Source organism: Ursus maritimus (genome assembly GCF_017311325.1).
Source record: "Ursus maritimus isolate PB19 chromosome X unlocalized genomic scaffold, ASM1731132v1 scaffold_X1, whole genome shotgun sequence".
NCBI classification, from domain to species: Eukaryota; Metazoa; Chordata; class Mammalia; order Carnivora; family Ursidae; genus Ursus; species Ursus maritimus.
The window spans coordinates 118569679-118596248 of record NW_024423319.1 but is presented as its reverse complement, the minus strand read 5'-3'; the positions used below and the strand labels follow the sequence as shown (position 1 = coordinate 118596248).

At 55.0% G+C, this 26570-nt stretch overlaps 1 protein-coding gene across 3 annotated transcripts in view; it reads left to right on the top strand.

The window, feature by feature from the left end:
- Positions 1–26570, top strand: part of TBL1X (transducin beta like 1 X-linked) — a 216284-nt gene that overhangs the window by 183530 nt on the left and 6184 nt on the right. For all 3 annotated transcript variants that reach the window (XM_040634610.1, XM_040634611.1, XM_040634612.1), the window contains 11 exons: positions 6815–6960; positions 8565–8820; positions 11493–11625; positions 12117–12258; positions 12874–12937; positions 13051–13148; positions 16625–16685; positions 21351–21472; positions 23920–23994; positions 24364–24491; positions 26152–26317. In XM_040634610.1, the coding sequence (XP_040490544.1) occupies positions 6815–6960; positions 8565–8820; positions 11493–11625; positions 12117–12258; positions 12874–12937; positions 13051–13148; positions 16625–16685; positions 21351–21472; positions 23920–23994; positions 24364–24491; positions 26152–26317 (1391 nt within the window). The remainder of the gene's footprint in view (positions 1–6814; positions 6961–8564; positions 8821–11492; positions 11626–12116; positions 12259–12873; positions 12938–13050; positions 13149–16624; positions 16686–21350; positions 21473–23919; positions 23995–24363; positions 24492–26151; positions 26318–26570) is intronic.

The following is a 26570-nucleotide window of genomic DNA, read 5'->3' as shown; positions in this document are numbered from 1 at the left end:
GACAAGATGGGCCTCCTCGGAGCAAGGCCGTCTGGCCACAGCCCTGACGACAGAGCAGGTATCCGCACTGGTGGACAGGGGCATTCGGGAGCCGGCTTTCTTGCCCTCTGGCTTTTGGAACTCGGCCCAGCCCTCTCCTTGTCATGGGGCGCTTTCCTCTGTACACACTCAGGAGGCTGAGTGTCCCTGGTCTCTCCCTGTTATGCCCATAGCACCCCCCCCCAACACACACCCCCTGCCCGTAGCACTGCCACCCCTCCCACACACCCCTGTGACCACCAAAACTGTCAACAGACAGTGCCATTTGCCTGCGTCTGCCCTGGGGGTACAGACTCGCCCTCCCTTGATAACCGTGAACCCTGTTCTAGACCAAGAGACCGCAGTTAGCAGAGACGTTCTCTAGGGAAGCAGGAAGCAGGTATGCTCCTCGAGCAGAGGTGCCCGGGGAGCCCCTGAGACATGCCCGGGCTCACGGCCGGGTACGCGGGGCTTCCAGGCCCGTGGTCAGGTGACAGGTCTTGTCCTGGCCTGTAAGGCTCTTGACGGCTCTTGAGAAGGGAGCCACCCGGCTCCGCATGCTGAGTCAGCAAAGCTCCCAGGACGGTTTTGGGTGATGTCCCGTAGCCTCTGTCAGTCTTGTATGCTGCCGCCGGACACTACATGTCCGCTGCCATTGTCGTCCCCACGTTGTCCGGTGGAGTAGAAGAGCGTCTTGGGCCTCGGGCTGCCGTAGCAAAGTCCATAGACCGAGTGGCTTAGACACAGCCTCCGTTTGTTCCTCACGGTTCCGGTAAAACTGTGTCTGCACGTGCAAGCCGTGGGCCAGACTTGGGCCTGGGGGCTCCCTGTGCCTTCTCCTGATCTAGACAATTAGAATGACACGTGCCCGTCGCGCTGGGTGACTGTCTGTATTCCCAGCGTGCAAGTTCCTTAAATACTTAATACAGATTCTGCTTTTATAGACGCCTCACGTTGGTGTCCTTGGTGTTTGGTTCAGCTGAAGACACAAACCCACCCTCACAGCTGCCACGAGTATCACACGTCTGCTTTTCTCTGCCAGATACGCTGTATTTTTAAGGGCCAGGTTCTGCTGATGAATCCGGCCAGTACGAACTGGGCAGAGTGGTTCAGCTGTACGACTGACCGTCGTGGTTTGCGAAGCCCTGTGTGGAAAACGTATGGTTTAGCAGTGTGATAACTGCAAGAAACAGAAAACACGTACTTGGTTTATTGTACATCTATTTTTATCGCCTAGTTGGTTGAGACAAATTCAGGTACACGCTCTTTTTCTCTCTCGAAAGGACTTTACTCTTGAAGATCTTGCCATGCTTTCTAGAAAATGTACTGCTTATCTTAAACCTTGCCCAGTAGATCATGATTACACCCTTTTTTCTCCTTGGATATATTTGCACCTTACCTGGTTATTTCCTGTTACTGTGTGTTCTCTGAATTCTGGGACAAGCGCATAGGGGGGTAACTTGCTTTTTACTGGCTGCGGTCCATCCGTTGTGTTTCTAAATCAAGCAGAAGTGTGAGTAGACTGTGGATCATGTCCTTCGGGGTTCAGTTCCTCTGGGTTACTGGTTATCAACGGTGGCAGGGTCAGTTAGGCAGTATCTTCAGACACATGGGGTTGTCATGACCGAGACGAGGTGCCATGGGCATCCAGGTCAAGGCCAGAGGTACTGCTCAGCGTTCTAAACACACAGAACAGCGCTCCCCACAGCAGAGAAGGAGCTGGCCCCAATGTCAGTCATGCCACAGCTGAGAAGTCGAGCTGTCGAGAGCTCTCGCAGGATACCTCGTACTAGGTGGCTTCAGTAATGATTCCAGGCTGGCCGAGTGTCAGACACCAGAGACGCCGACGTGTTGCCCTCACACAGGCCTTGCGTGTGGGTACCACCAAGCCCTTTATTCTCCTCCTCTTCAACAACTTCCACACCTGCCGTTGGACCAGTCCTGAGTATTTCCATCTCCGTCATTGACATAACGTGCTTTGTTCCGCTGATGTCCCCCTCGGACAGAAGAAGAGAAGCACTGAAGGCTGACGAGGCGTAAGGCCCAGGGGTCCTACCCCTCTGGCAGACTGCAGATGAAGAGACGCCTTAGCCTTGGAGTCCAGTTGGGAGGGGTAGGGTGCTGCTGCTGGCGGGGGCTGGGCCAGCCCCACAGGAGAAGCATCCCCCAGGGGTCCTACCCCTCTGGCAGACTGCGGATGGAGAGACTCCTTAGCCTTGGAGTCCACTTGGGAGGGGTGGGGTGCTGCTGCTGGCGGGGGCTGGGCCAGCCCCACAGGAGAAGCATCCCCCAGGGGTCCTACCCCTCTGGCAGACTGCGGATGAAGAGACTCCTTAGCCTTGGAGTCCACTTGGGAGGGGTAAGGTGCTGCTGCTGGCGGGGGCTGGGCCAGCCCCACAGGAGAAGCATCCCGCCTGGAGAGCCCAGTCTCCCAAGATGGCGCCTTACACAACACACGGGTGAGTACCCAGGGCCTGAGAGAAAGTGCTCAAACAGGCCTTGCTTACGTGGTCTGCGGACATCTCCTTGTTTCACGGTGAACGAACGTCAGGGCTGCAAGGTATCCAAGTGACGGTTTCATCCAGTGTCCTCACTGCACAAACGAGGAAAGGCGGAGAAGGAAGGTTTCCCCTAGTTCGTGGTGTTCTCTAGATTCAGAAATTATGCAGGCCTGCTGGTCTCACATCTGGTTCTCGCATCAGCTCCTTGAGGTGCGTTTTATCCCCACATCGTAGAAAAGGAAACAGAGGCCCAGCCAAATGAGGTGACCTGGCCTGGGCACTCGGTGGGGGATGGGAGACAGACCCAGTGCTCCCGACCGTTCCTGACATTCTCTGCACCTGGCCCTCCTGCTTGCCTGGATGAAATCAGGTTGGCCAGAAGTCCAGAAGAAAGTCTTCAAAACAAATGGAGGAAAAAAGCATCGATTTGGAGGCCACTCATAGATTGCCCCAGAGAAATGTCGCTCGTGTAAATTCATAAGCAGATAGGAGGGCTGGTTTCAGCAGTGACCTGGAACGTTACCCCGTGTGTTCATGAAGATATCTGGTTTCCAGTCGTGATTTTCTGTCCTCCCTCCCCATAGACGACACAAGTGTTCATCACAGATGTTCCGGCTCATGGCACTCCTGTTTATCAGCTCAGTCATCATTGTGCTTCAGTGGGGGAAGTTCATTCTAGCGATTCTCTCCCACCCACTTTGTGGCCTTCGACTCCCACACCCTCGGTTCATCTTTACTGTTCCATCCCCTTCTTGCAGCGAGCCTGAACTGAATGTTGTCATCGCCGTGCTCTGTAAGTGGAATCTACCTCACAAGGCATTATCACGCACAGAGGTAAAAAACTTGGGCAACCAGACCTTCTACGTGACATTTAGCCCCGGATGCAGAAGGGAGTCAAGGACGAAGTGGAGCGTTGGGTTAGACGTGGGCTTGCAGCTTGTCCTTTGCAGGGTGCCCGTGCTGCATCCGTGAGTGTGGCCGCTGGGAGCCGGTGTAGTCCGGCTGGGAGTGGAGTTGGCACCCACTCAGGGAGTGGAAGAATTCTGGTTTCTGTGCCTGTGGGTGTTCAGGGTCGGATGAAACCGTGAATCCTGCAGCCCCGTAGCTAGAGTTGAAATTCTGCTTCTCCTCTCACATCCATGAACCTTGGACCAGTGACCTAACTTCTGCAATATTTACCATCCTTGTGTGCAAGCCCGTAACGGCACCACCGGCACAGCCCCCTAGAAGGTCATGGACGCGGCGTGCCCAGGATTGCTTAATGGTGTAATGTGGTCACCGTCTGCTGTTCCGTGTGCCTTGAGTAGCAGTTCTGTGGCTGGTATTTGAAAGGATGAAGCAGGAAGGGATGGAGGAAGGAAGTGTTCAGCTGGACTGCATTTTGGGTCTCCCCCAAATTCTTCTGTTGGGACCCTAACCCCCATGTGATAGTGTAAAGAGGCGGGGCCTCTGGAAGCTGATTGGGTCGTGAGCACGGAACCGTCATGAATGGGATTCGCGTCCTCGTGAAGGAGACCCCCACAGGGCTGGCTCGCCACTTCTGCCGTGTGAGCACACGGAAAAGACAGACTTCCCGGCCTCCGCGAGTGTGAGAAATCAGTGTAAGTCCCTGGTCTGCAGGGGTCTGGTACATGCCAACGGTTCGCACTGACACACAGAGCAGAGGCTTGACCTCTCCTGCCCACTCATGCCATTAGTCACCGGAGTGACACCTGCTCCGCGGGAGCCCATGTTGGCTGTCAGCGTGGGCTCCACTGGCGGCATCGGTACATGTGTCTCGGTAGAGTCACCCGGTGGGCCGAGAGTGGCGTCGCACGGCCCGGCTTTGGGTGTCAGCCCCAGCCCTGCGGCTCAGTGCCCGCGGTCTGCTGGGGACCCTGGCAGGAGCTCGAGAGCTGCCCGGTAGAAGGGGACGCCGCACTGGGGTGGCAAAGGCGAAGGCTGCCCGGGAGGCTTGCCTGAGGCCATGGCAAGGGCTTGGGGCAGTGCCCAGAGCAGGCAGTGGCTAAGGGCTGCCTGTTCGCTTTAGGAGTCCTGCAACGGTGTGGCCCCACCGTGCACTTGTTAAAGACACCAGGAAAATCAGACGTGGCCGTGGAAGTGCAGCGTTCTGCCCTGTGCAGCGGTGCAGACGTGGACAGAGGCAGTGGCGGGAGCCCCGTGGGTGGGGTCCGCAGCCGGGAAGAGTTCTGAGTTCTTATGAGGAGATCGCCGTGGCCCAGAGTACGTGNTGACCGCGCCGGGAACCTGACCGACGAAAGCCGGGCGGTGAGACTCCTAGCGCAGCAGTGGTCCAGGGAATGGTCACTGGTTAACATGGGCTGGTGGTTCCGGCTTGGCCCGCGGGGTAGGGGGACAGTAGGAGACAGAGGGCAGGGTCAAGGCGGGAGGAAGACGGGTGTCCAGGGCCTTGGCCCTTGGCCCTCGGAGGGCGGGCCTGTGCATCTCACGTTGGCACGTGCGGCTCCGCACGGGCCCCCGCAGCCTCTGTGCCGCCCATCGTGACCTCACAGCGGCTGGCACGGGACTCGAGGAAATCAATAAAGGACGCGTTTTATGTAGTCTTAGAACCAGGCACTGGGGGAGAATGGGTGGGCTGAGGAGGAACAGAAAGTCGAGGGAGAAAAGGAGAGAATGCAAATGTGGAGCGCTCCTTTCACGGAGGAACATTCCCATCTGCTGAACACTGCATTTATTGCAACAGCTGGTTGGGGAAGGCAAGAGCCGCCGTAGGGGAGTCTGCAGGAGTCAGGGGCCCACGTGATGACCCTGTTGGTCTGGCTTCTGAAGGTGGGGTGCTAGCAGCGTGACTGTGGGAGGCTGTGTGCCAGCAGCAGGGATACCCCGGGGAGCATGTACGATGAGCCAGTGCTGATGCGGAGGTGCTCGTGGAGGAGACCCCCTGGGAGCAGGATCCAAGGGAACCCCCACCTCCGCAAGCGAGGGGTCTGGCAGAGCGGAGGGGAAACTACACCAGGGGGGTAACCCCAAGACCGGCCTCAAGGGTCCAGCCTTGTGGGACAAGCAGAGTCTCACTGCACAGTGGGCAGAACATCCTGGCAAGGCAGAACTGCCTGATGAATGGCCAGTATAAACAGTAAGAGAGTTCAGAGCCCCACGGTGGGAGTGCCTTTGGCCCCACTCCACCTCCCACTCCCCTCGTAGGGGTCCCTGCTACTCACAAGGCCTGCACCCCACAAGGCTTCCCAGCTCCCGGGCACCCCTGGCCGCCCCAGACCGAGCAAGGGGATGGTACCCCCAGCACACTGGGCTGCCCCCTTGCAGGGAAGGCCGGCAGCAGCTAGGAGCTTTGGCCGTGGGATGCCCCTTACTCTCCTTGAGGAAGTGTGGCCGCTGCAGGTTCCCCATCGCCCTCAGACCGCACAGGGGTCCCCAGCACCTCCTGCCCTGCCGCCTCCCTTTCTTGCAGTGGGCATTGTTTTGTACACCCAGTAACCACCCCGGGTAACCACCGCGATGAGTGCTGAGGGAAGGAGGGGGAGGAGCCAGCATCCCATAGCCAAGGGAAAGTGACCAATTACTAGATAAAACGACTCAAGCCACCCCAGTGGGTCTAGAGTGGTCTCTTTTTCTTTGGATGTTTGGTTGTGTGGCCTTGGCCCCCGCCTGCCATGAGCGCTTAAAGCCCAGCTAAAGAAAGGTGCCCTGTGTGCAGTGCAGCTGGGCTGGGGACGCTCAGAGACCCAAGCAGGGAGCTCTGGAAGGAGTGATGGCAGCATGGGGGAAAGCCCGGCGTTCCATTTCTGCAACAGAAACATTTCCCCAGGGGGGCTGGGGGGCTCGGGCAGTTAAGTGCCTGCCTTCGCCTCAGGTCATGATCCCAGGGTCCTGGGATCGAGCCCCGCATCGGGCTCCCTGCTCAGTGGGGAGTCTGCTTCTCCTTCTGACGCCCCCCCTACTTGTGTGCTCTCTTTCTCTGTCAAGTAAATAAATAAAATATAAAAAAAGAAAAGAAACGTTTATCCAGGGCAGACTGTGCTCCGTTTTGCTGTTGATAACACCGAAACGTCTCTCCCTCTAAAGCGGTTTCTCCGTCCCCCGCACACAGGTCTTGGGCTGCTGCGTCTCTTCTGTCTCCCTGCCCGTTTCCTCTGCTTCATCGCACCCCTGAAGCTGGGGGTCCTACAGCCACGACTGCACACCCCCCCACCCCCCGGCTAATTAGGAGCATTGGCAGTCAGTGGAGCCACCTTTGGGTCTCCGTGCCTGCGCCTCCCAGCACTCTTCATTTCAAGCCGCACGAAACCCTTTGCTCCCCCCGTCTCTCGCTGCAGGTTTTTCCCACTCGGCGTTCACGTTTGGTATCGAGAGCCACATCAGCCAGTCCAACATCAACGGGACGCTGGTGCCGCCGGCTGCCCTCATCTCCATCCTGCAGAAGGGACTGCAGTATGTGGAGGCCGAGATCAGCATCAACGAGGTACGTGCGCTCCCGGGACGCGGGCGGTGGCCTGACTCCCCCAGCAGAGCCTGGGGACAGGGGAGCAGCTCGGAAACCAGGCAGGGCCACACCGGAGGCCCATCTGCTGGAGTCCTTCCATGCTTCCTCGCCTTGAACGACCTCCTCCTTACGAGCCTGTCTTGTTCTGCTTTCTCTTTAGCTTTTAAAAAGTACGAAAGGAATACATCCTGTCCTCGGTCACCTGTGCCCGCCCCCCACCCATTTCTGAAAACCCACCTCTTTGAAAACACCCGACTTTCTGCCTGTCCTGTGCACATTCTTCCCTGACCGTGGTCCTCTCCTCCTCCCTCCTCTCAGCTGGGGTGCCCAGAGGCGGTGTTCCAGAACCCCTTGGGGCCCCGTCTCGTCTCCTTTTCCCACAAAACGGTTAAATGGGATAGGAGCGTGTGACCCCAGAGGGCCCCCCCCCCCCCCGCCAGCTCTCAGATCGTGTGATGCTTCATCTCGATGTGTCCGTCCCCCGGGTTCCAGCTCTTCAGTCTGTTGAAAGCCCTTGTGGCTTCCCTTCCTCACTTCCACATTCCGGCATGTCTGGAGATGAAAAAAAGGGCATCTCATTTGTGACTGGGGTTTGCGGTCACTAAACGGTGGGACGGCGTGCTTTCAAAGTTTAGACTAGGAGGTGTTTTCATTACTCTGGGCAGTGCCTACCTACTTTTTGCCAAGCAGTCATCCATTTGAGGCGTGACTGTGAAGAGGGTGATAGGGAAGGGTGCTGACCGCTTGGTCAGCGTTGGCCACGCCATGGCCAGAACCGAAGCCTCAAGGTGGCCGACACGGTGACAGGCGGCTTGTTACACATTTTCTAGGGTTTCCTATTGTTTCCTTGCTTTCAAATATAATATTGTATGGTGGTCAGAAGTCAGCTGGGGTCCTGTGTCATTTCGATAGTGTCCTGCTGAAACTCCTATTGTTCACTTCTTCCTGATTTCCGAGGTAATTCAAGCTCAGAATGTGCAAAAGCGTGTTTGCACGTACAGCAGCCACAACTCATAAGCACTGTTTGTAGGACTCTAATATTTGGAGCGATTTCTAAGAAAAGAACTTCTTCCTGTGTTTTTGAGTGCGTACGGAAAATTTTTCGTTGCAGATAGAAGCCAGAGAATCAAAACAAGTTGAAAAAACGAGCGTGGGAACTACACAGGCTGTTGCCCGTGTATCAGGGCTCTATTTCGTCTACACCCTGAGCCCCAGTGGCAGGGGATGAATACTTTATTAAGTCAGACAGACAGGTGTACAAGGACTCGAACCCTGAAGGATGTCCAGAGAGCTGCCTCTCCCTCACAAGAGTGTGCTTGTGCACAGATCTCCTGTCCTTGTCGTCGTATCTCCGCAGGGCTTCTCGCACTCGGCACTCAACACGTGGGGGCCAGACGGTTCTTTGCAGCGGGCCGGCCTGGATGCTCTAGGACGTTGAGCCGCATCCCGGGTCACCCCGCCCCCCTCCCCCCCACTGTGCACCTGCCCCCGGCCCGCCCCGGACCTCTGGGCACCGCTCTGAGTCCTGCCCCCGCTGTGCCATGGGAGCTGATGGCTGCCCCCCCCTCTGGCTCTCTCCCCAGGATGGCACGGTGTTCGACGGCCGCCCCATAGAGTCCCTGTCCCTGATCGACGCTGTGATGCCGGACGTGGTGCAGACGCGGCAGCAGGCCTTCCGGGAGAAGCTCGCTCAGCAGCAGCAGGCCAGCGCAGCGGCGGCGGCGGCAGCAGCAGCAGCCACGGCAGCCACGGCAGCCACGGCGGCCGTGGCCCAGCAGCACCCACCAAAGAACGGCGAGGCCACAGTGAATGGGGAGGAGAACGGAGCACACGCAATAAGTACGTGCAGGGCCCTGGGTGTTGGCGAGCTTCTGGTGGTTTCTGTCCTGGGTTTGTGGGAGTCGCCGGGACTCTTCAGGCTCTGCTTGCTGTCCATGTCTCTGAGCCCTAGTGTGGCGTCGTATTTGCTGGAAGAGCTTCATGCTCTGTTCCCATTGAAGTCCTTCGACAACGGCAGTGTTTACGCACACATCCTCGATCTTAGGAAGTCGTGCTGCCCAGAGAACTAGTGTTGTGTAACAGCGAGGAGAGCCGTGTGATTACTCTTACATCAGAGGGTTTCGTTTGTGGAGGCCCCTGGTCCTCCGCCCGCCTTCGGTGTTGAGCGTGTTGGGCCAGCATCTGCTGTAATGGTCAAGCGCATGGCGACAGAGAGGGCACCGGGCCGCAGACAGCAGGTGTGGCCTTACATGGTGGTCTCCAAATGCCGGGTGCTCCATCTCTGTGGGGTAATTGCCGTAAAGGGCGTGCCGATCAGAGAGCCTGAATTTCTACCCAGAGAACCGGGCTCCGCTCTGATACGTGGCTTAGAAACTCAGAGAGGGCTTCAGGAGCGCATTACACGTGTGTTACGTACCTGTGTGTGGATGCACACACGTGTTCCGGTTGTGCACGTGTGGCCTGCGCACATGTGGCTCTCTGGCCGGCCGTCTCACGTGAGGCTGCAGCTTGCAGCCAAGCCTTGTGGCAGGTTCTCGTCCACGAGCACAGGGTAACGAATTCGCCTCAGCTAAAGAATGAGATGCGGCATCACACGGAGAACCCACCTAGGCTGTAACGCAGATTACAATAAGTAGGTCGGTGTACAGGTCGTGAATCTAGCACAGAAATGGAAGGACTTCCCTCCTGTACCCTCCGTCATCACCGTTAATCAGGTCCGGAACAGCAGAGCCGGGAAGGAAGAAGACAGTACGTGGCTCGAGCCACACATCACTTCCTGGCTATCCGCTCACAAGCCATACAGTCCTCACGTTTTCAGAAATGAAACTGGAAGAAACTAAGGGTCTTTGTTTTCTTAGTCTTCCGTCACAGAAATGAATTTATAATCAGTGAACTTCAAGAAGTCTGTGTTTGCCAGGACAGAAATTTTGCAAGCTTTTAAAAATTGTACTGATTTCTTTTGAATCTGAAGAAAATCTGATGGGATGATGGGGGTGGGGATCTTAATGGGTGAGGCACCTGGGTGGCTCGGTCATTGAAGCATCTGACTCTTGATCTCAGCTCAGGTTTTGATCTCAGGGTCGTAAGTTCAAGCCCCATGTTGGGCTCCACGCTGGGCAAGGAGCCTACTTAGAAAAGAAAATCTAATGGGACATAGCTGCATAGAGACGGGTACACAGCTTAAAGCCCACTGGCCGCTCACACACAGATGGCCTTCATCTCATGGGTACCTGTGGCTTACTGGTCACTCTCCAGGGAGCGCGGCTCAGGGCTCGCTGCTGCCTTGTCTCTGGCACATCCTGTGGCACTGACTTCTGCTTTGTCTCCTGAAGCCTGGTGCCCCCTACATTTTGCAGTCATCTTGCCGCAGGGCAGGCTGGGGCCAGCCTGTGGTGTTGGAAGTGATCGTTCGTCCTGGCCTTCGGGAATCTTCTGCGTCCTGCCACTTGGGAGAATGGTTTTCACGAGGGTGGCATTTAGTATCGGTTAGAATCTTCTGCGTCCTGCCACTTTGCAGGATGGTTTTCACGAGGGTGGCATTTAGTATCAGTTGTCTCCGCCGCCACCAGGCCGACCTGGGAATTCAGAACCCGGGTCCATGATTCATCCGGGGTGGGCTTACTCGGTTAGAAAGCCTGGCAGTTCTGCGTGGCATAAGAAGTCTGACGCAGAGGTGGCTCCACCAAGAAAAAAAACCAGCCCTTCAGTCCCAAGAACCAAGGCTGTTGCAGGCAGGGAGTGCAAGGTGGTGGGCGCTCTGGAAGAGCGGTGGCCTCTCCCGGCGGGAGCGCCCAGGTAAGGAGGTGATACTTCAGAAAGGCTCTCGTGGATAAGACGTCTCATCCCGTCTGCGGAAGAGCATCCTTCGGGCTCGACCCGGCTCTCGTCATCCCTCCCCAGTCTCCGCTGGTGGTGGTTAGACCTTAGCATGGCCCTAGTTACACAGAATAAAGAGCTTTTTATTTCTCTTATCAAATTTGCAGGCTGTTGAAATAAAGAAATGTAATACATGTACTAAATTATACAAAAGTCATGATATAGTCATCAGATCGTATTACCTGGTACATAAAAAGAACGTGTCTCTGTCAGAGCAAGACCATCGTATGGTTTCACTCATCTGTGGAACATAAGAAATAGCACAGAGGATCAGAGGGGAGAGGAGGGAAAGCTGTATGGGAAGTCATCAGGGTGGGAGAAAAACCATGAGAGACTCTTAACTGTAGGAAACAAACAGGGTTGCAGAAAGGGAGGTGGGTGGGGGGTGCGGAGACTGGGTGACGAGTAGATGCCCTTCAGAGGGCACGGGATGTGAGGAGCACTGGGCGTTACAGGCCACTGACAATTTACTGAACTCTACACCTGAAACTGGTAATGTACTATCAGCTGGCCAACTGAATTTAAGTTAAAAAAAGAAAAAGAAAAAGAAGGTGTCTCTAACACTCACGTGCCCTGAGAATGCATTTCTTTCATATACCGGTCAGCCACATGTCTTTTCCTGTTTCCTGTGACAGATAATCATTCGAAACCAATGGAAATAGACGGGGACGTTGAGATTCCGCCCAACAAAGCCACAGTCCTTCGGGGCCACGAGTCCGAGGTGTTCATTTGTGCCTGGAACCCTGTCAGTGATCTCCTAGCTTCAGGGTAAGGATGCCAGGCCGGGGGTGCCCCAGGGTCCGGGGGATTGCAGGTGTTCTCTCCTTTCTGGAATTGTGCCTCATGGGTACGTGCTCCCCTCCCATTTGTGTGCAGACCCAGACCTTGGGCTCTCCGTGCTGCCCTCCTTCCCAGGTGGTGAAGAAGGCCTTGCTCTGCCCTGTGTTCCCAGTGGGCTGGGGAGCAATGCAAAGAGATTTACAGTTGCTACGGGGCTCCCCACTGGCCCAGCCAGTGGGGCACGCGGCTCTTGATCTCAAGGTCGTGAGTTCCAGCCCACGTTGGGTGTGGAGCCTACTTGAAAAGCAAATTAAAATAGCGAAGAGCAACAAACACGGTGAGGCGGAGGACAGAGCTGGTGGGCGGGATTAAGAAGACGCAAGGCCGCGCGCCAGGGCTTCTGGACCTAGCCTGAAAGTCTGACGGCTGCGTGTGCACTTGAAGCGGAAGCTGAATGCATGTGCCTTTTCATTCGACAGATCCGGAGACTCGACGGCAAGAATATGGAACCTTAATGAGAACAGCAATGGGGGCTCCACACAGCTCGTGTTGAGGCACTGTATACGAGAAGGAGGACATGACGTCCCGAGTAATAAAGACGTGACCTCACTGGACTGGAATGTAAGCACCTGCCGCCACGCAGACGCGTTAGCAGCTGTAGCCCTGGGGGCTGCTGTCCCGTGGCTGAGAGCGTCCGGCAAGGCTGTGTTGGGCAGGCAGCTAGCTGGGTGGTCAGTGGCCCTCCCTTTCCATCCCTGAGCAAGATGAGCCTGCTGGTCCCAGGGGGGAGCCCGCTGTGCTGGCGAGAGGGGGTGTGCGGCCCAGGAAAGGGGACTGTCCAGCTCACTGGTTCGGCGGTGGGGGTTACAGGCATTTACAGGTGGGAAGCCCACGGGCCTTTAGAACTTCTTTGCACTTTTCCTGCATCACAAACTCCTCTCTGTGTGCAAACGCACTTTTAAAAGCTTCCTTTGGTCTCTTAAAGTCTCACTGTAACTTTCGGATGGTGTGTTTAATGACGTCATCGGGTGACTGGTTGCGTGTATTTTCCCTGTTCCCGCATCTCCCGTGTGTCTGTTCAGAGCAGTGTGGGCTGAAGTAGTCCCGTGGGATCCACTAGTCTCTTCACTGGGAGACCGGGACGGATGCGAGACTCTTCCAGCCCCAGGGTCAGGTGAGAGGGCGTCTTGGCTTCTACTGAGCTGTTGGGGGTGTGTGTTTGTTTCTGGCCCACAGAGCGATGGGACACTGTTGGCCACGGGTTCCTACGATGGCTTTGCAAGAATATGGACCGAAGACGGTAAGCCGGGCCTCCTCGTGAGCGGCGGGAGAAGACGTGCTTTGCGATGTAATTGGCAAGTGAGCTGACTGTGGCTTTGAAGTCAACCTGCTTGTTGTTTCTTTACCGAACAGGCAACCTGGCCAGCACCTTAGGGCAACATAAAGGCCCCATCTTTGCCTTGAAATGGAACAAAAAGGGGAATTACATCTTGAGTGCTGGTGTAGACAAAGTGAGTATTCGCTTAAAATAGGTCTCAAAAAACCCCCACATCTCTCTGAGCTGTAGATGTTGATTTATTTTTAATCTCTGGGTAACGTCTTGGGTTTTTTTGTTTTGTGTTTAATTCTGAGGCTCTCTGCTTCTCCTTAACAAGGCAAAAGAGCTGCTTTAGGTTTTGTTTTGTGGTTTGATCTTACTGTTCATTTATAACACGTGCTCTCTCAACATATTATACTGTTCCACAGACCTTTGTGCAGAGCCACCCCCCCTTTTTTTTGAGGTACGTCATTCAGTGATGGAAAGAGGAAATCCCCCAGTTGCATGTATCCAATGCTTGAAAAGCAAAGTGGTGTGGGATGCACGGGACAGAAACCTTTCCCCCACTGAGCAGTTTTGGAAACACAAACCGTTTTCTCTCGCCAGGCTCGTTTCCCTAATTCGATGAATTGTGACTTCCCGTCATGGGCTGCAGGCTTCTCTGAGAGCCGGAGGAAAGCGGGCCCGCCCACGAGGGGCACACCCCTGGCGGCCCACGGGGCACACTCAGAGCAGACGCTGTGCCTGGACAGGGCTGCCAGGTGGATGTGACGGGGTCAGGTCCGAGTGGCCGTGAGCAGACGGGGGCCTCTAGAAGCCGTGGGTGGGCAAGGAGTCAGCGGCTGTAGGCATCATCTGGCTCGGAGTGTGGGCCCCCCTCTCTGGGTCTGTTTCCTCAGTTGCCAAGAGTCAGGAATCGGGACCCCCAAAGAACATGGAAGGAAGGGTTATGTCATTCCTGAGACTCGGCAGGAATTGGAAGTCCTTGCTTTGGAAGAGAAGTATTATCAAGAGATGAAGCCGAAGGGAAACAAGCAGTTTGTGTTTCTACAACTGCTGACTGGGTCTGTGGCCTATACTGTCGTGTGGTGTGCAGAGGGCTTTGTGTTTTCAGACGGACGTCAGGATCATTTGAAAACCTTGTTACGTTACTGCTTCGTGTCCCTTCACGTTTTACAGTGAGTGTACAGTAGCAGCCACAACCTGTCAACTTTGTCGCAGGCCCGGGGCTAAAATATGTACCGTGTGGCCGATGACAGACAATGTGCGCTGACCCCGTACCAGAGGGCAGCCCTCTAGGTCAGTGAAGAGCGCCGTCGCACGCTCTCTCTGTTTTCAGCCAGCACACCTTTCTTTCCAACCTGGCAGCCTCATATCGAGTTGAGAGAAGCTGAGTTCTGTGGTTGACACTAAGCGTTCTCCTGGAACTACTGTCCGATCTTCTCTGAGACGGTCGAGTTCAGATATTACACATGGGCGCGCGCACGCACGCACACACACGCCTTTGTCGGGTCCGTGGCTGGCCGTCCATACTGCTGACTGGATCATTAAAATGATTTGTGCACGTGGTCGCTGACCCTTCCCAGGCACTTTACAGTGTGTGCTGCCCGTTCAGTGCCCCCGAGACAGGCGGTGGGCGCACAGACACCTGCACTCACTTGCCCAGGGACACCCGGGTCCAGGGTGCAGGCCCTGGATTGCCAGTCACTTCTGCCCTTTGACCCCCACACACTTCTAAAAAATTCTTTGCAGCCTCACCTGCCTCCTGCCCGGGGCTCTTTACAAAATTCCATCCCTGATTTTCTACTTTCCCCTCGACTGTGACTCTTCCAGGTGAGGGGCTGGACGGCCGGTGAAAAGGCACTCTTGGAATTCACTTAGTCTTTGGGTCCTACCCTCTCTGCCGTTGTTCACCAACCATGGCAGGAATAATAATAATGTTCTCGCAAGTGCTGCCCGGGGAGGAGGGGGCGTGGACAGGGATGTTGGTGTTGACCTTCACTGCACGCTTAACCTGGAAGGGGTGGCAGGAGGAGAGGTCCCATCCCTAAAAAGCTTTTGTGTGATTAATGTTTTGTTTCGCCCCTCGTTTATTTAATGGAAACAGCAGCTAGGTGACGTGTGTGAAGTATTGAAAGAGTCTGTGTATTGTCCGCGTTGCCACATTCGTGAGTGGCTGCGTTAAGAAAAGAGTCCCACTCCAGCAAACAGCAAACAAGCAAAGTTAGTTGGTCTAGGGGCGCCCGGCTGGCTCGGTCGGTGGACTGTGGGACGCTTCATCTCAGGCTTGTGTGACTTCCAGCCCCACGTTGAGTGTAGAGATGACCTAAAAATAAAATCTTTAAAAAAAAAGTTAATTGGTCTAGAGCTGACCCCAAACTTAGAGAACTGCGTTTCAGAGATACTTGGTGTCCTGAAGATTACATCTGCAATTTCCTGCAGTTAATACAAAATACAAGCAGTTCTTCTTCCAGCAGAATCCTAAGTGCTGTGGACGGGGAGGTGGAAAGGTTTCAGTTAAGGTAGACGTGCCAGTTGATTAAGACTTGATTGCTGTGCGACACATGGGGGGCTCCGTCGGGGAAGCATCTGCCTTCGGCTCAGGTCACGATCCTGGGGTCCTGAGATAGAGCCCTGCGTCGGGCTCCCTGCTCAGCGAGGAGTCTACTTCTCCCTCTCTCTCATGCTCTCTCTCAAATAAAAAAAATTTTTTTTTTTAAAGACCCATGGTGTTCATTGAGCTGGTCTCATTGCTTCCCTGTCTTCCCGCTCTCAGCAAGTTCCTAAGGATTCAGGACTTACTGTGCTTTGCGAGGTGGAGACCCCTTTTTCTCCGCATGTGTACCGGTGACTCCGTGCCCGAGCCCCGTGCCTCACGCTGCTGTCCTGGATCCAGCGTCCATGCCTCGGCGCTGATGGGCAGGGCAGGTGTCAGAAATGCCAGTTTCTCTAGTCCTGCATTTGGAAAGTGCTAGAAAGGTGTCTCAAGCTGCTTCATTGCAGGTTTTTCTACAGGTCTCCGTGTGGGGGAGGAGGGAGAATCCCCACCAATCGGGGCCGTTTTCCCAGTATTGGGAGCGGCTGCTGCGTTCAGTGGAGAAGGTACCAGCACATGTGGCTGTCGGGTTCATAAAATGTACCCTGGATGCTGAACCTGGATTCCAAAAGTCTAGATGAAAGACAGAATCCCCAATATCTCAGGAGTGGTTGTGTATCGATTCCGTGTTGAAACAGTATCTTGGCCGCATTGGAGTGAACTAAAATATATTGTTAAAATTAATTTTACTGATTTCTTTTTCCTTTTTTTAAGATTTATTTGAGAGAGCGTGTGCACGTGTGTGAGGGGAGGGGGAGAGAGAATCCTCCAGCAGACTCCTTACTGAGGACTGAGCCTGATGTGGGGCTTGATCCCAGGACCCCGAGATCATGAGCCAAAACCAAGAGTCGGACACTCAACCAACTGAGCCACCCAGGCTCCCCTTTTTCCTTTTTTTAAATGTAGTTAGGAGAAAATTAAAAATGACCTTTGTGGCTCACATTGTATCTCTTTTGGACAGTGCTGGCTTAGAAGGAAGGGAGGGGTCACGGTCTTTTCCTGTATGTTAGATTTTTCTAGAGAAATCTTTCTGTGAAGAATACTCACTTTTTCTTTTTGTTTGCGGAGCGCAGACAACCATAATTTGGGATGCCCACACAGGAGAAGCCAAACAACAGTTTCCGTTTCATTCCGGTGAGTTTTTGAGGGTTTTTTTGGTGTTTTTTTTTTTTGTAATTCAAAAATAGTAATTCGTAGTCCTAGGAAGTGTCTCTTACAGTAGTAATCGTGAAAGCTTGCAGGAAGGAGCCCACAGAACGGAGCTGGTGGGAAGGAAATGCATTTCATGGGGAGCGTTGCTCTTACTTTGCAAGATACAGATGCCCTCAGCGCGTGCCTGCTCGGAAGTTTAAAAACACAGCAGTGGCCCAACCACAGAACCAGTGTGGGTGTCTTCCCCCTGCTGTCCCAAGGGGGATGCTGCGTCGGGGTTCCCTGCGACCGTGCCTGGGTTCGGAAGTTCCCTGGGAGGAGTCCCCGGACTCCGCGGACAGCTGTCCTCAGGGCTGAGACGTGTCACCGCAGCAGGATACAAAGCAGAAGCCGCAGACCAGAGGCGTACAGGGGGACATCCAGAGCCTCCCAGGGTCCTCTGCGAGTGGAATCAGTCAGCCCACGTCTGATGCCCCAGAAACAAGTTAGGACAATACACGTGAAGGGTCGGCTACCAGGAAAACTCACCAGGACTCAATGCCTAAGGTTTGTGATTGGCGGCTGGTCCTGTAGGCACCCCTGCTTGGTGTGTGCCCAGTTCCAGACTCCCAGAGGGAAAGCAGGGGTTCGGTATACACCCCACTGTTTGCGCAGTTCAGGCACAGGACACCATTCTCGTCCGTTAGGCCATGGTGGGAAACCTGTGGACGTCCAAATTCCCAGTCTCGGGCCAAGACCAGCCTTGCCAGTGGGCGCTCCTGCAGGGAGAGCGTCAGGCCTGCGGGGGTCCGTGTGCCCCGCAGAGATGTGCAGCCACTGCTCTGGACCTTACCCTGTCCCTTTGTGTGCTGGGATCCCCGCGGGCTCCCTGGGGCGGCCAGGGGTCCAGAGTTCCCACTATTCACATTCCCACCGGTTACTTCACGCTCTGTGTAGCCTTATCTTGTTAGATGTGGCCTCTTAAGGACAGACGACCACCTCCCAGAAGGAACAGACGGTTAGAAAGACTGGCTCAGACTTGACAGAAGGGAGTGGATGCTCCTTCCCTCAACAGGAAATGTTCCATTTTGACGGAATCTAAATGCACAGAGGAAGTGTTTACTGTTCTCTCCGGGCATCCTGATGGGTAGTTGGGGTGCCTGGTGATGGTCTGCATCTAAACGCTGGCCCCATGGGCCCCCCTGGAAGGCACAGCCCATCTCCGTGCCCAGGGAGGGGCTCCGAGCAGGGGACGTGGGTCGTCCAGGGAGCCGACGGAGCCAAAGAGTCCGTGAGGCAGGACTAGGTTCCGACGAACGGACACCAGTCTGTCCCTGACTGCACACGGTACTAAAGCAGTGCTTTCTCCTGAGCAAGGGGGACCCTGGAGTCACAGCTGACACCCTGCTGCTCTGCTGACATAGCACGTCTCTCCTGTGTGTCCTCATAGCTTGGGGTCCACACTGGACACGCCCCTTGGGGTGCCGGTGAACTCTGCTGTTAGTGTTGCTTTAACAGCACTGATGATGTGGCAGTGGCTGAACATATTCCAGAATGTACGTTCTCACCAGGAAGTAGGCACGGCTCCCAGCGCAGGCGGCTTGCTATTCCAGCCTGTGTGGGGTGGGGCGGGGGAGGGTGTGTGTGTCACATTACAGGACATAGACGTTTGTGTATGCACAGGACATGCATATACACGTGCTAGGACGTGTACACGCTCCCCGCCCCACTTACTAATGATACGTACCATCAGTAAAGGCGACTACACGTCCACGTGGTGGACAGCCATCACCGCTATCTAGTTCCAGAACATTTCCACCACCCCGAAAGGAAATCCCTTCTCCATTACGAAGTCTGCTTACAAGCCCACCCTCTGGCAAGCCAGCCTGCGTGGGTCTGTGTGTGTTGCCGGATTACAGCCCTGCTCCAGACGGCACAGCAGAGCACGTAGCGAGTGACAGTATCCTTCCCAGTGGCCTTGCATTGTTGGCATAAATGCCAAAGCGTCCCGACCTTTGTTGTCGGGGACGATACCATAGTGGGTTCGGAGCCCGAGAAGAGCAGGTGTGCTCACCCATGTGATTGGAGGAATATCTGAAACTCAGCTCTGGATTCTACTTTTCAGAGAAAAAGTATGCCCTAGATAAACATCGGTGAGCTTCCCCTAACACTTTTAAGAATTGATTTATGGGGGCACCTGGGTGGCTCCGTCGGTGAAGCGTCTGACTCCTGATTTTGGCTCAGGTCCTGATCTCAGGGAAATGAGATCAAGTCCTGTGTCAGGCTCCACGCTCAGTGCGGAGTCTGCTGGTGCATTCTCTCTCTCCCTCTGCCTCTGCCCTCCCCCCCAGAAATAGTAAATAAATCTTTTCATTTATGAAGTTTTCAGCAGAAAAACCACAGGCCAGGGTTTATTGTGTATTCAGAGAACTTCTTGCCCGTAATTCTTACCGTAATGGGGATTGGGTAGACCCACTGCTGGTCCAGTAAGTTCCAGGTGTCATTTGCTCTTTTTTTTTCCTTAGTGTCAAGGAGAGTGCTAGAGATTGTTCAAGATGGTAACATGAAAGAAAAGCAAGCATGCTCCTTTTCAGAGCAAAACACAGATAGTTGGCGCTTATAAGGAGGACCCTTCGTTAGCCTTCAGAGACTCCGCATTTGATGGGCTGATCTGAGAAATTGCTTTGCCGTATTGGGTTTTCCCCACGAACACCTGGTAGGGCCACCGTCTGTCACCGTCCGCAGGAAGCATGAGCTCGGAGCCTGAGTGGGGACGACCACTCGGCAATGAGAAGGAACACGTAACAGCCCGGTGGATCTGCGGGGCGTTCTCCTGAGTGACATAAGCCAATCTCCAAAGGTCACCTGCTGTTTGATTCCATTTACGTAGAAGCTTCTTGAGATGATGCAGTTTTGGTCTTGGAGAACACACGAGTGGAGCCAGAGTGTAGGGGTAGTGCAGGGAGGGCTTGGTGTGCGTGTCACGTGACACGAGGGGACTCCTGGTGACGATGGCGTGGTTCTGGATCTGACTGGGTACGTGGTCGCACAGAGCTGCCCCTGTGGTAGCACGCCATCGCCCCCCACCTCACGCCGTACCAGCATCAGCCTTCTGCTCTTGCTCCTGTCCCGTGGAGCTGCAAAGTGCAACCATTGGGGGAGCCTGGATGAACAGTAATACTTCACAATTGAACAACAAAGAAAGCCGGGCTGCGCCTGATGCTCACTGCTGAACCTCACTGAGCCCACGTGTGGGCAGGGAGGGCGTGGGGACCCCAGAACCGCTACACCTTGTTTCCCGTCACTTAGCCACACTGAACGGTGAGGTCGCCCTGGGGGCTCTGGGGGTCCTGGTGGCAGGGGCCCACTCACAGGGGGTCAGCCACCCAAGTACAGAGCGTCCCCTCTTCGGATGGCAAGGGTTAGCAGGTATTAATTTTTACGGCCAGGTACTAGATTCTGTCGCTGGACCTGCCCCCCCACATCGTCCTATTTCCAAGTGCATGGGTTGCACGCCCTGAATGCAGAGGGTGGCCCAGGAATTCAGGATTTCGCCGGTGCGGTGCTCTCAGCACGAGCAGCCGCGGTCTTGGCTCTCTGGCTCACGGGCTCATCCCCCCGACCAAGCGGGATCTGCTTCTTCCTTCCGCTGTGCACACGCGGGATCCTTGCCGGGAACCGGGGGGTTACCGTGAAACACGGTGCTGGGCAGGTAACAGAAAGAGATGCTGTTGGCCTCGCTCTCCCCCAAATACTCCCTCCCGCAAGATGCACTTGGTGAGGGAGGGGGATCCACCGTGCATGACCTACCTGTGAAAGGTGACCGCATTGAAACTGCAGAAGGGGAGGGGCAAGCTGCTGTTAGCATATTCCGAGTCATCGGGACGCTTCTCCCGAGTCAGTGCTGACTTGACTTTAAAAGAAATACAAGACATGGTTATGCACCGACCAGTTGATGAAACCTGCGTGATCAGAGATGTGCAGGAACCTAACTGTCTTCCTGCTGGGAACAAGAGGTGTGAGAGCAAGGGTGCTGCGTGTCTCACGGGCGGTTGGGGGAAGAGGGAGCGCTGGGAGGCAGAGAAGTCCATCACCCTCCCCCAAACCCTCCACGGAGCTCCTGGAGCCACCGGGGCCTGGGAAAGGCCCAGGAGTCAGAAGGGGTGTCCATCACAAGTCCTGAGCCCTAAGCCCACTTGGTCCCCAAAGGGGTCAGTCCCCTCCAGTTGGCGGGCTCCAATAATGTGTTGCAGGAGATTTTTTAAAACATAGGGTATGAAATCTTTTTCATGTCCTTGTCCCTGTTCTTCCCACCTAAAAGAAATCAAATCAGCCCGCCACAGGGATATTTCTGGAAGCAACCAGGTGTAAGGGCAAGCAGTGCACGTTCTCATGAACCTTTCTCACCGTGTCGGGGAGCCAGCGACTCCGCGGCCACAGGGCACGTCAGCCGCCATGGGGGCTCTCTCTAGAGCGTCTGCTCAGCCTTCCAGATGTGGACAGAAGGGTCTCTGCGGTCGATGAGGAGAGGCTGTGTTCACACTGGGAACGTTCTTTTATTACGTGGCTGGATGAGGCTGCTTGACTCTGCTTTTAATTGTTTTAAATCAGCTGAGCTCTGTGCACGGGTAGTAAATGCAGGTGTCTCCCCGCTGCCCCGCCCCACAGCGCCCGCGCTCGATGTGGACTGGCAGAACAACACGACCTTCGCCTCGTGCAGCACCGACATGTGTATCCACGTCTGCAGACTCGGCTGTGACCGCCCCGTCAAAACCTTCCAGGGACACACCGTAAGTGTGACTTCTGAGGACTGGCCTCTGGGTCCCGGGTGCTCGCAGCATCTCTGGGCCCTGGATTAACCCACTTGTGGGCCCACATGTGACCCCGAGAGGAGTCAGGTGCTCGATTCTGCAGGGAAGACTTGGAAGTGGCTGTCGTGAAAGTGTACAGAGACACAAAGGAAAGGCTGCTCGTAATGAGCGAATAGATGGGGAGCGCTGGCAGAGAAAGCACGGCCCAGTGGACGTCTGAGAACCGAGGGTGCAGTGTCTGAAATGAAAATCCTCACGGGGAGTTCAGCAGCAGGTGGGAGATGGCAGGAAGGTTAGGGACGCGAGATCATAGAAAAGAGTTGATTTGAAGAGGTGATAAAGCTTGGACAGACTTTCTCAGAGAGGCTTAGTGACCTGTGAACAGTACGAAGCCCTCCAGCATTATACGTGTAATGGAGAAAGAGAGGAAAGAGAGTAGAACACAAAAATTATATGAAGCAATAATGGCCATATTTTCCTAAATTTGGTGGAAAATATCAACATTTAATCCAACACACTCAGATGCCAGCTGACTTCTTATCCAGTTCCGTAGTGTGGGGCACACGAGGCTCTCTGTTTTCCAGGTCAGATCCCTGGAGCCCCCAAGCCCCCTTCTACCCTACCCCAGTCCTCCTGGGAGACTTGCCCACCCGACTCGTCAGCACTAGCTCGTCTGCCTTACCGGTCCCTGCTTCTAAAAGCACAGCCATCAGCTCTCCTGTTAGCATCTCATCGTGTCTCTAAACTGACCCCCCTCTGTGTTTCTCCCGTCTCATACTCTCTACCCTAACCCTACACTCTCCCCAAACTTTTAACAGAAGTCTTTGCGACTTGCAGCGGCCCCACTTGGGGCTTGATCACCATCACACATGTGCAAATGGGTCTTCTCACAGCTCATCATCCCGCATGAGACACAAGCTGAACGGAGCTGAGCCTCTTTTCTTCCTGAGACCCTGTGGACCATTCCTGGATGCCTCCTGGGAATTGGGAGCGGGGAGAGAAAACTCCACCCGGGGAAGGAGTTGGCTCGACCCTCGAGGCTTTACAGATGGGTCTAGCTGGGGACACCCAGTGGGCCCAGCTCCGCGCTCCTGGGCCCTGAGAGATCTGCCCGTAGGGTCTCTTCTCTCTGGTTGCAGCCAGAGCCACCGTGGCTGCCTGCAATGGCTGAGCCTGTCCACGGGGCCATGCCTGTCCCTGGGCCCGTTTCCCTGGGGTCCGGCATGCACTTTCTCATGCCCGTCTCTAGCCCAACCCCTCCGTCCTCCCTAAGCTCACCCAGTGAGCTGGTCCTGGGACTTCCAGGCTTTCTTCCTCCCTTTTCCCCGGGCCATCCGCTGTCCAGACTACACGGAATGCACACGTGGCCTTGTCACTTCTCCATGTCACACCCTTCAAAACTCGGTGTCCTTAACAAATAGCATGACCGTAAACTTTATCATCCCAACCAGAGCACTTAGGAGTGGGACATTATTGTGAGTCTGTAATCAGGTGACTGTCAGGCCGGGACAACAGGCATGAGTGGGACTCCTGGGCACATGGGCTCTAGTGATGCTGCTGGAAAGCCAGCGAGACCCGTGGGCTTGCTCCTGGCATTTCTCCTCAGCGCACAGCCGCCCCCGGCAGGCTGAGGTGCAGCGGGCTCCTGTATAAACGTGTCCCTCGGGGGGCATTTGCCTTCATCCTGCAGGAGTCCGCCTCGGGGGCATCCGGTCCCCGAAACTGGAGGGCTTTCTGCAGCCTCATTCCTTTCTGCCCCCCACAGCACACTGCAGCTGCCTGCTGGAACTTTCTACCTGCCCTAGGTTGCAGCATGTGGCTTACTTGCTGTTGGCCCTGGATTTGCAGCCCTTGCCTCCCTCAGAGGTGTTGTTTATGGGTGCATTCCTAACAGTTACCACTAGTGCCTTCTGATCCCGTCCCGAACCTGGATTAAACTGTCCTGTGCACCGAGATCTTAAGTCTTTGCCCTCCACCCACCCCCACCCATACCGCCCCCCAAGCATGAAAAGAGGGCTCTTGTATGGATTTAGGCCAGAAGCAGCTGTGGTATTAAAAGTATGTAGGGAACGATTTTCAGAGTCAGTTTTTAAATAACCACGGTCTTACTGGTTTTCTGCGCTGTCCTGGATTATATGTACATTGGTGTAACTCCCTAGTCGTGATGTTTTCTTTCATAAAGAAACGTAGATGAGGGGGCAGTGACGTCTGGTATATGGCTGTGCTCGTACATAAATGTGGAAGGCAGCGTAAGAGAAAGGAAAGGGAGAAGAGGAAAGTGCATGGTTTCTCAGCGGTGTCCTTTGAGATGCAGCCGACATGCAAACGGGCTCTTTGTGGCGCCGACGGGGCACTGCTGCCCCCTGCTGGAAGGTTGGAGTATCTGCTCACAGGCCTTTCTCCTGAAACCCTTTGCTCTCTTTCAGAATGAGGTCAACGCCATCAAATGGGACCCTTCTGGAATGCTGCTAGCATCCTGCTCCGATGACATGACATTAAAGGTAACGCTGAGAGGAGGGCGGGCTGTCTCATCCTAGACAACTGCACGTACTCAGTGAGGACCTGGCGCTCACAGCTCCTCTGCGGACGATTTTGTTCCCAGCCCTCTGTCTGCCTCTGTCCCCACTACCAACTAGGTGTCGCTGTCCTACGGTTAACTCCTATGGATCCGTGGAGGGCCCTGCGGAGACTCCTTCCCTTCCCCGCGGCCTTTCTCACAGGTGCACTCTCGCACGTTGCCCCCCTCTCTGGCGTGTGACGTGCTGATTGGCCGGCCGCACTCCACGCCACGCGGCGAGCTTCGCAAGAGCTCACGGAATGAGGGATGTAGGAAGGGCATCTGCTCACGTTGTTCCTGTTCCGTTCTCTAGATCTGGAGTATGAAGCAGGACACGTGTGTCCATGACCTGCAGGCTCACAGCAAAGAGATCTACACCATAAAGTGGAGTCCCACCGGGCCAGCCACCAGCAACCCAAATTCCAACATCATGCTCGCAAGGTAAAGGGCAGACGGCCCACCCTGGGCGCGGTTCCTAAAAGCAGCCTTGCTCGTTGGGGCCGAGCTAGCCGCAGGGCCAGTAAGACTTACTCGTAGCCAAAGAGAACAGGAAGTTTCGCTAAGCCGTTGGCGAATTTGTGCGTGCCCTCCCAAACTAAATGACGTGGTGCGCTCGCTTCGAAAGTGCCACAAGACTGTGAAGTGACAGCTAACTTGAGGTAAGGCTCGTCTGGAGCGTGAGTTCGTAGGAGGCACTGGTCACACGTCCAGGCTTTGAGGACTTTGCTTTGGTGAAGGAAGGAGACCGAGTTCAGTGTGGACACTGGGCTCGGTTACTTGATCCGGCTGGCAGCAGCAGGTGGGGAGCATTATGAGCGATGACAAGGGGCTCCCCAGCCATAGTCCGACCTGACCCAACCACCGACAGAGTGAGCCCCCTGGGACACAGCACTGGGAGCAGTGGAGTGGCCAGTCCGGCCGGAATTGGTTGTCCCAGTGCTCGCCGGAGCCCATTCAGGATGCAGCGTTCCACTCTAGGTACTGTGTTTTCCAAAGAACATTTAGAAAACAAGCTGAAGAGATTCCGAGACTGAATGCCGGGGTCACTGGGGGTCTGGAGACTAGTCGGAAGCAGCGTGGGTGTGTTTGCTTCGCCTGCAAGAGAGGAGCCTTGGCGGGGATGTTTCGTGACCAGGAGCGGCCATGGGCTTGTTGGAGAGAAGGCCATGGGGAGAGAGGGGTAGTGGGCACAGGCGACGGGTGGCAGCCTGCTGTAAATCAGGAAGAGAGTCCATCTTTGCAGCAAGCGGCGGGCCGGGCAGCCTCGCCGAGCAGTGAGGACTGGTGTTTGTTGCGAGCGGCGGGCTGGGGCCCTGTCTTACACAGAACTGGAGGGGCTTCCTACAGCTGCTGAGAGCCTAACCCCAGAACATCATGAAGGCCATACTTCTCTTATCTCAAGTAATTGTCCTAAAATCCACTCAATGACTGTGTAAAGAACACACTGCCGTCCGTTCTGATGGCCTAGAAGGTGCTTCTGTGACACGGTACCCATTACGAGCACAAGTGATCCTTTCAGTCACCGGTAGGAAGGGAGCATGCGTGTGGGGAGAGAATGCCAGGTAACAGCTCTGGGATACGTGCTGTGCTTTCACGTTGGAAAATAACCCAGATTTGCAGCTCTCCACAGTGTGACCACATATTTGGACGTGACTGTATTTTAATTCTTCTTGGATTGAGTTTTATTCATTCAGTTTGCTGTTTTTCCAAACCGTTGGTATCATTTCAGTTGCTAACAATGCAAGTTATCTTTTTTAATGGCGGGAGCATTTTAGAAAATGTGGTAAATATTCTATGAAAGTATTTATCATGCCTATCTGTAGGAAATGCAGAGAGAAACTACGTGGGTATCAGCTTATGTCCCTGGTAACAGCCCCGGAAGGAAGGGAAGGGCAAAGGGAAGGAAAGGAAGATCTGTTTGAGGGCTGTGGCCTCGTTTTCAGTATGTCCGAGTCACATTTTGGAGAGGGCGTGCCTGTTTATTCCCTCTCAAAGCATAAAAGCTTGGAAACAAAAGCTGGTGCTACTGATTAAACATCTTAGGGAAACGGAAAGGAAGCAAGGTGTTTCTGTGGTGATGTTCTGTCTCCCGTCTTCTCAGTGCTTCGTTTGATTCTACGGTTCGACTGTGGGACGTGGAGCGAGGCGTTTGCACCCACACGCTCACCAAACATCAGGAGCCCGTCTACAGTGTGGCTTTTAGCCCTGACGGGAAGTATTTGGCCAGTGGCTCCTTTGACAAGTGTGTGCATATCTGGAATACTCAGGTAATCCCCCCGATTCCTGGGACCGAATCCTTTCCAAAAGTAACGTCCAAATCGTGTTTCCAGGGACCCAGGCTAGGAGCGGCAAGTGGGGAATGTGTGCTTAGGAATGAGTTGCCCCAGACGAAGCCCTGAAGCCCACCCTTCCTCCCCGGGCAGACCCCAGGCTCCATGCCGCCTGCCCTGTGCTCCGTATGGGCCGGGGGTCTTCTCCCCCCAGGGCTACCCCCATCTTCAACTTGTGGGCATCGAACCT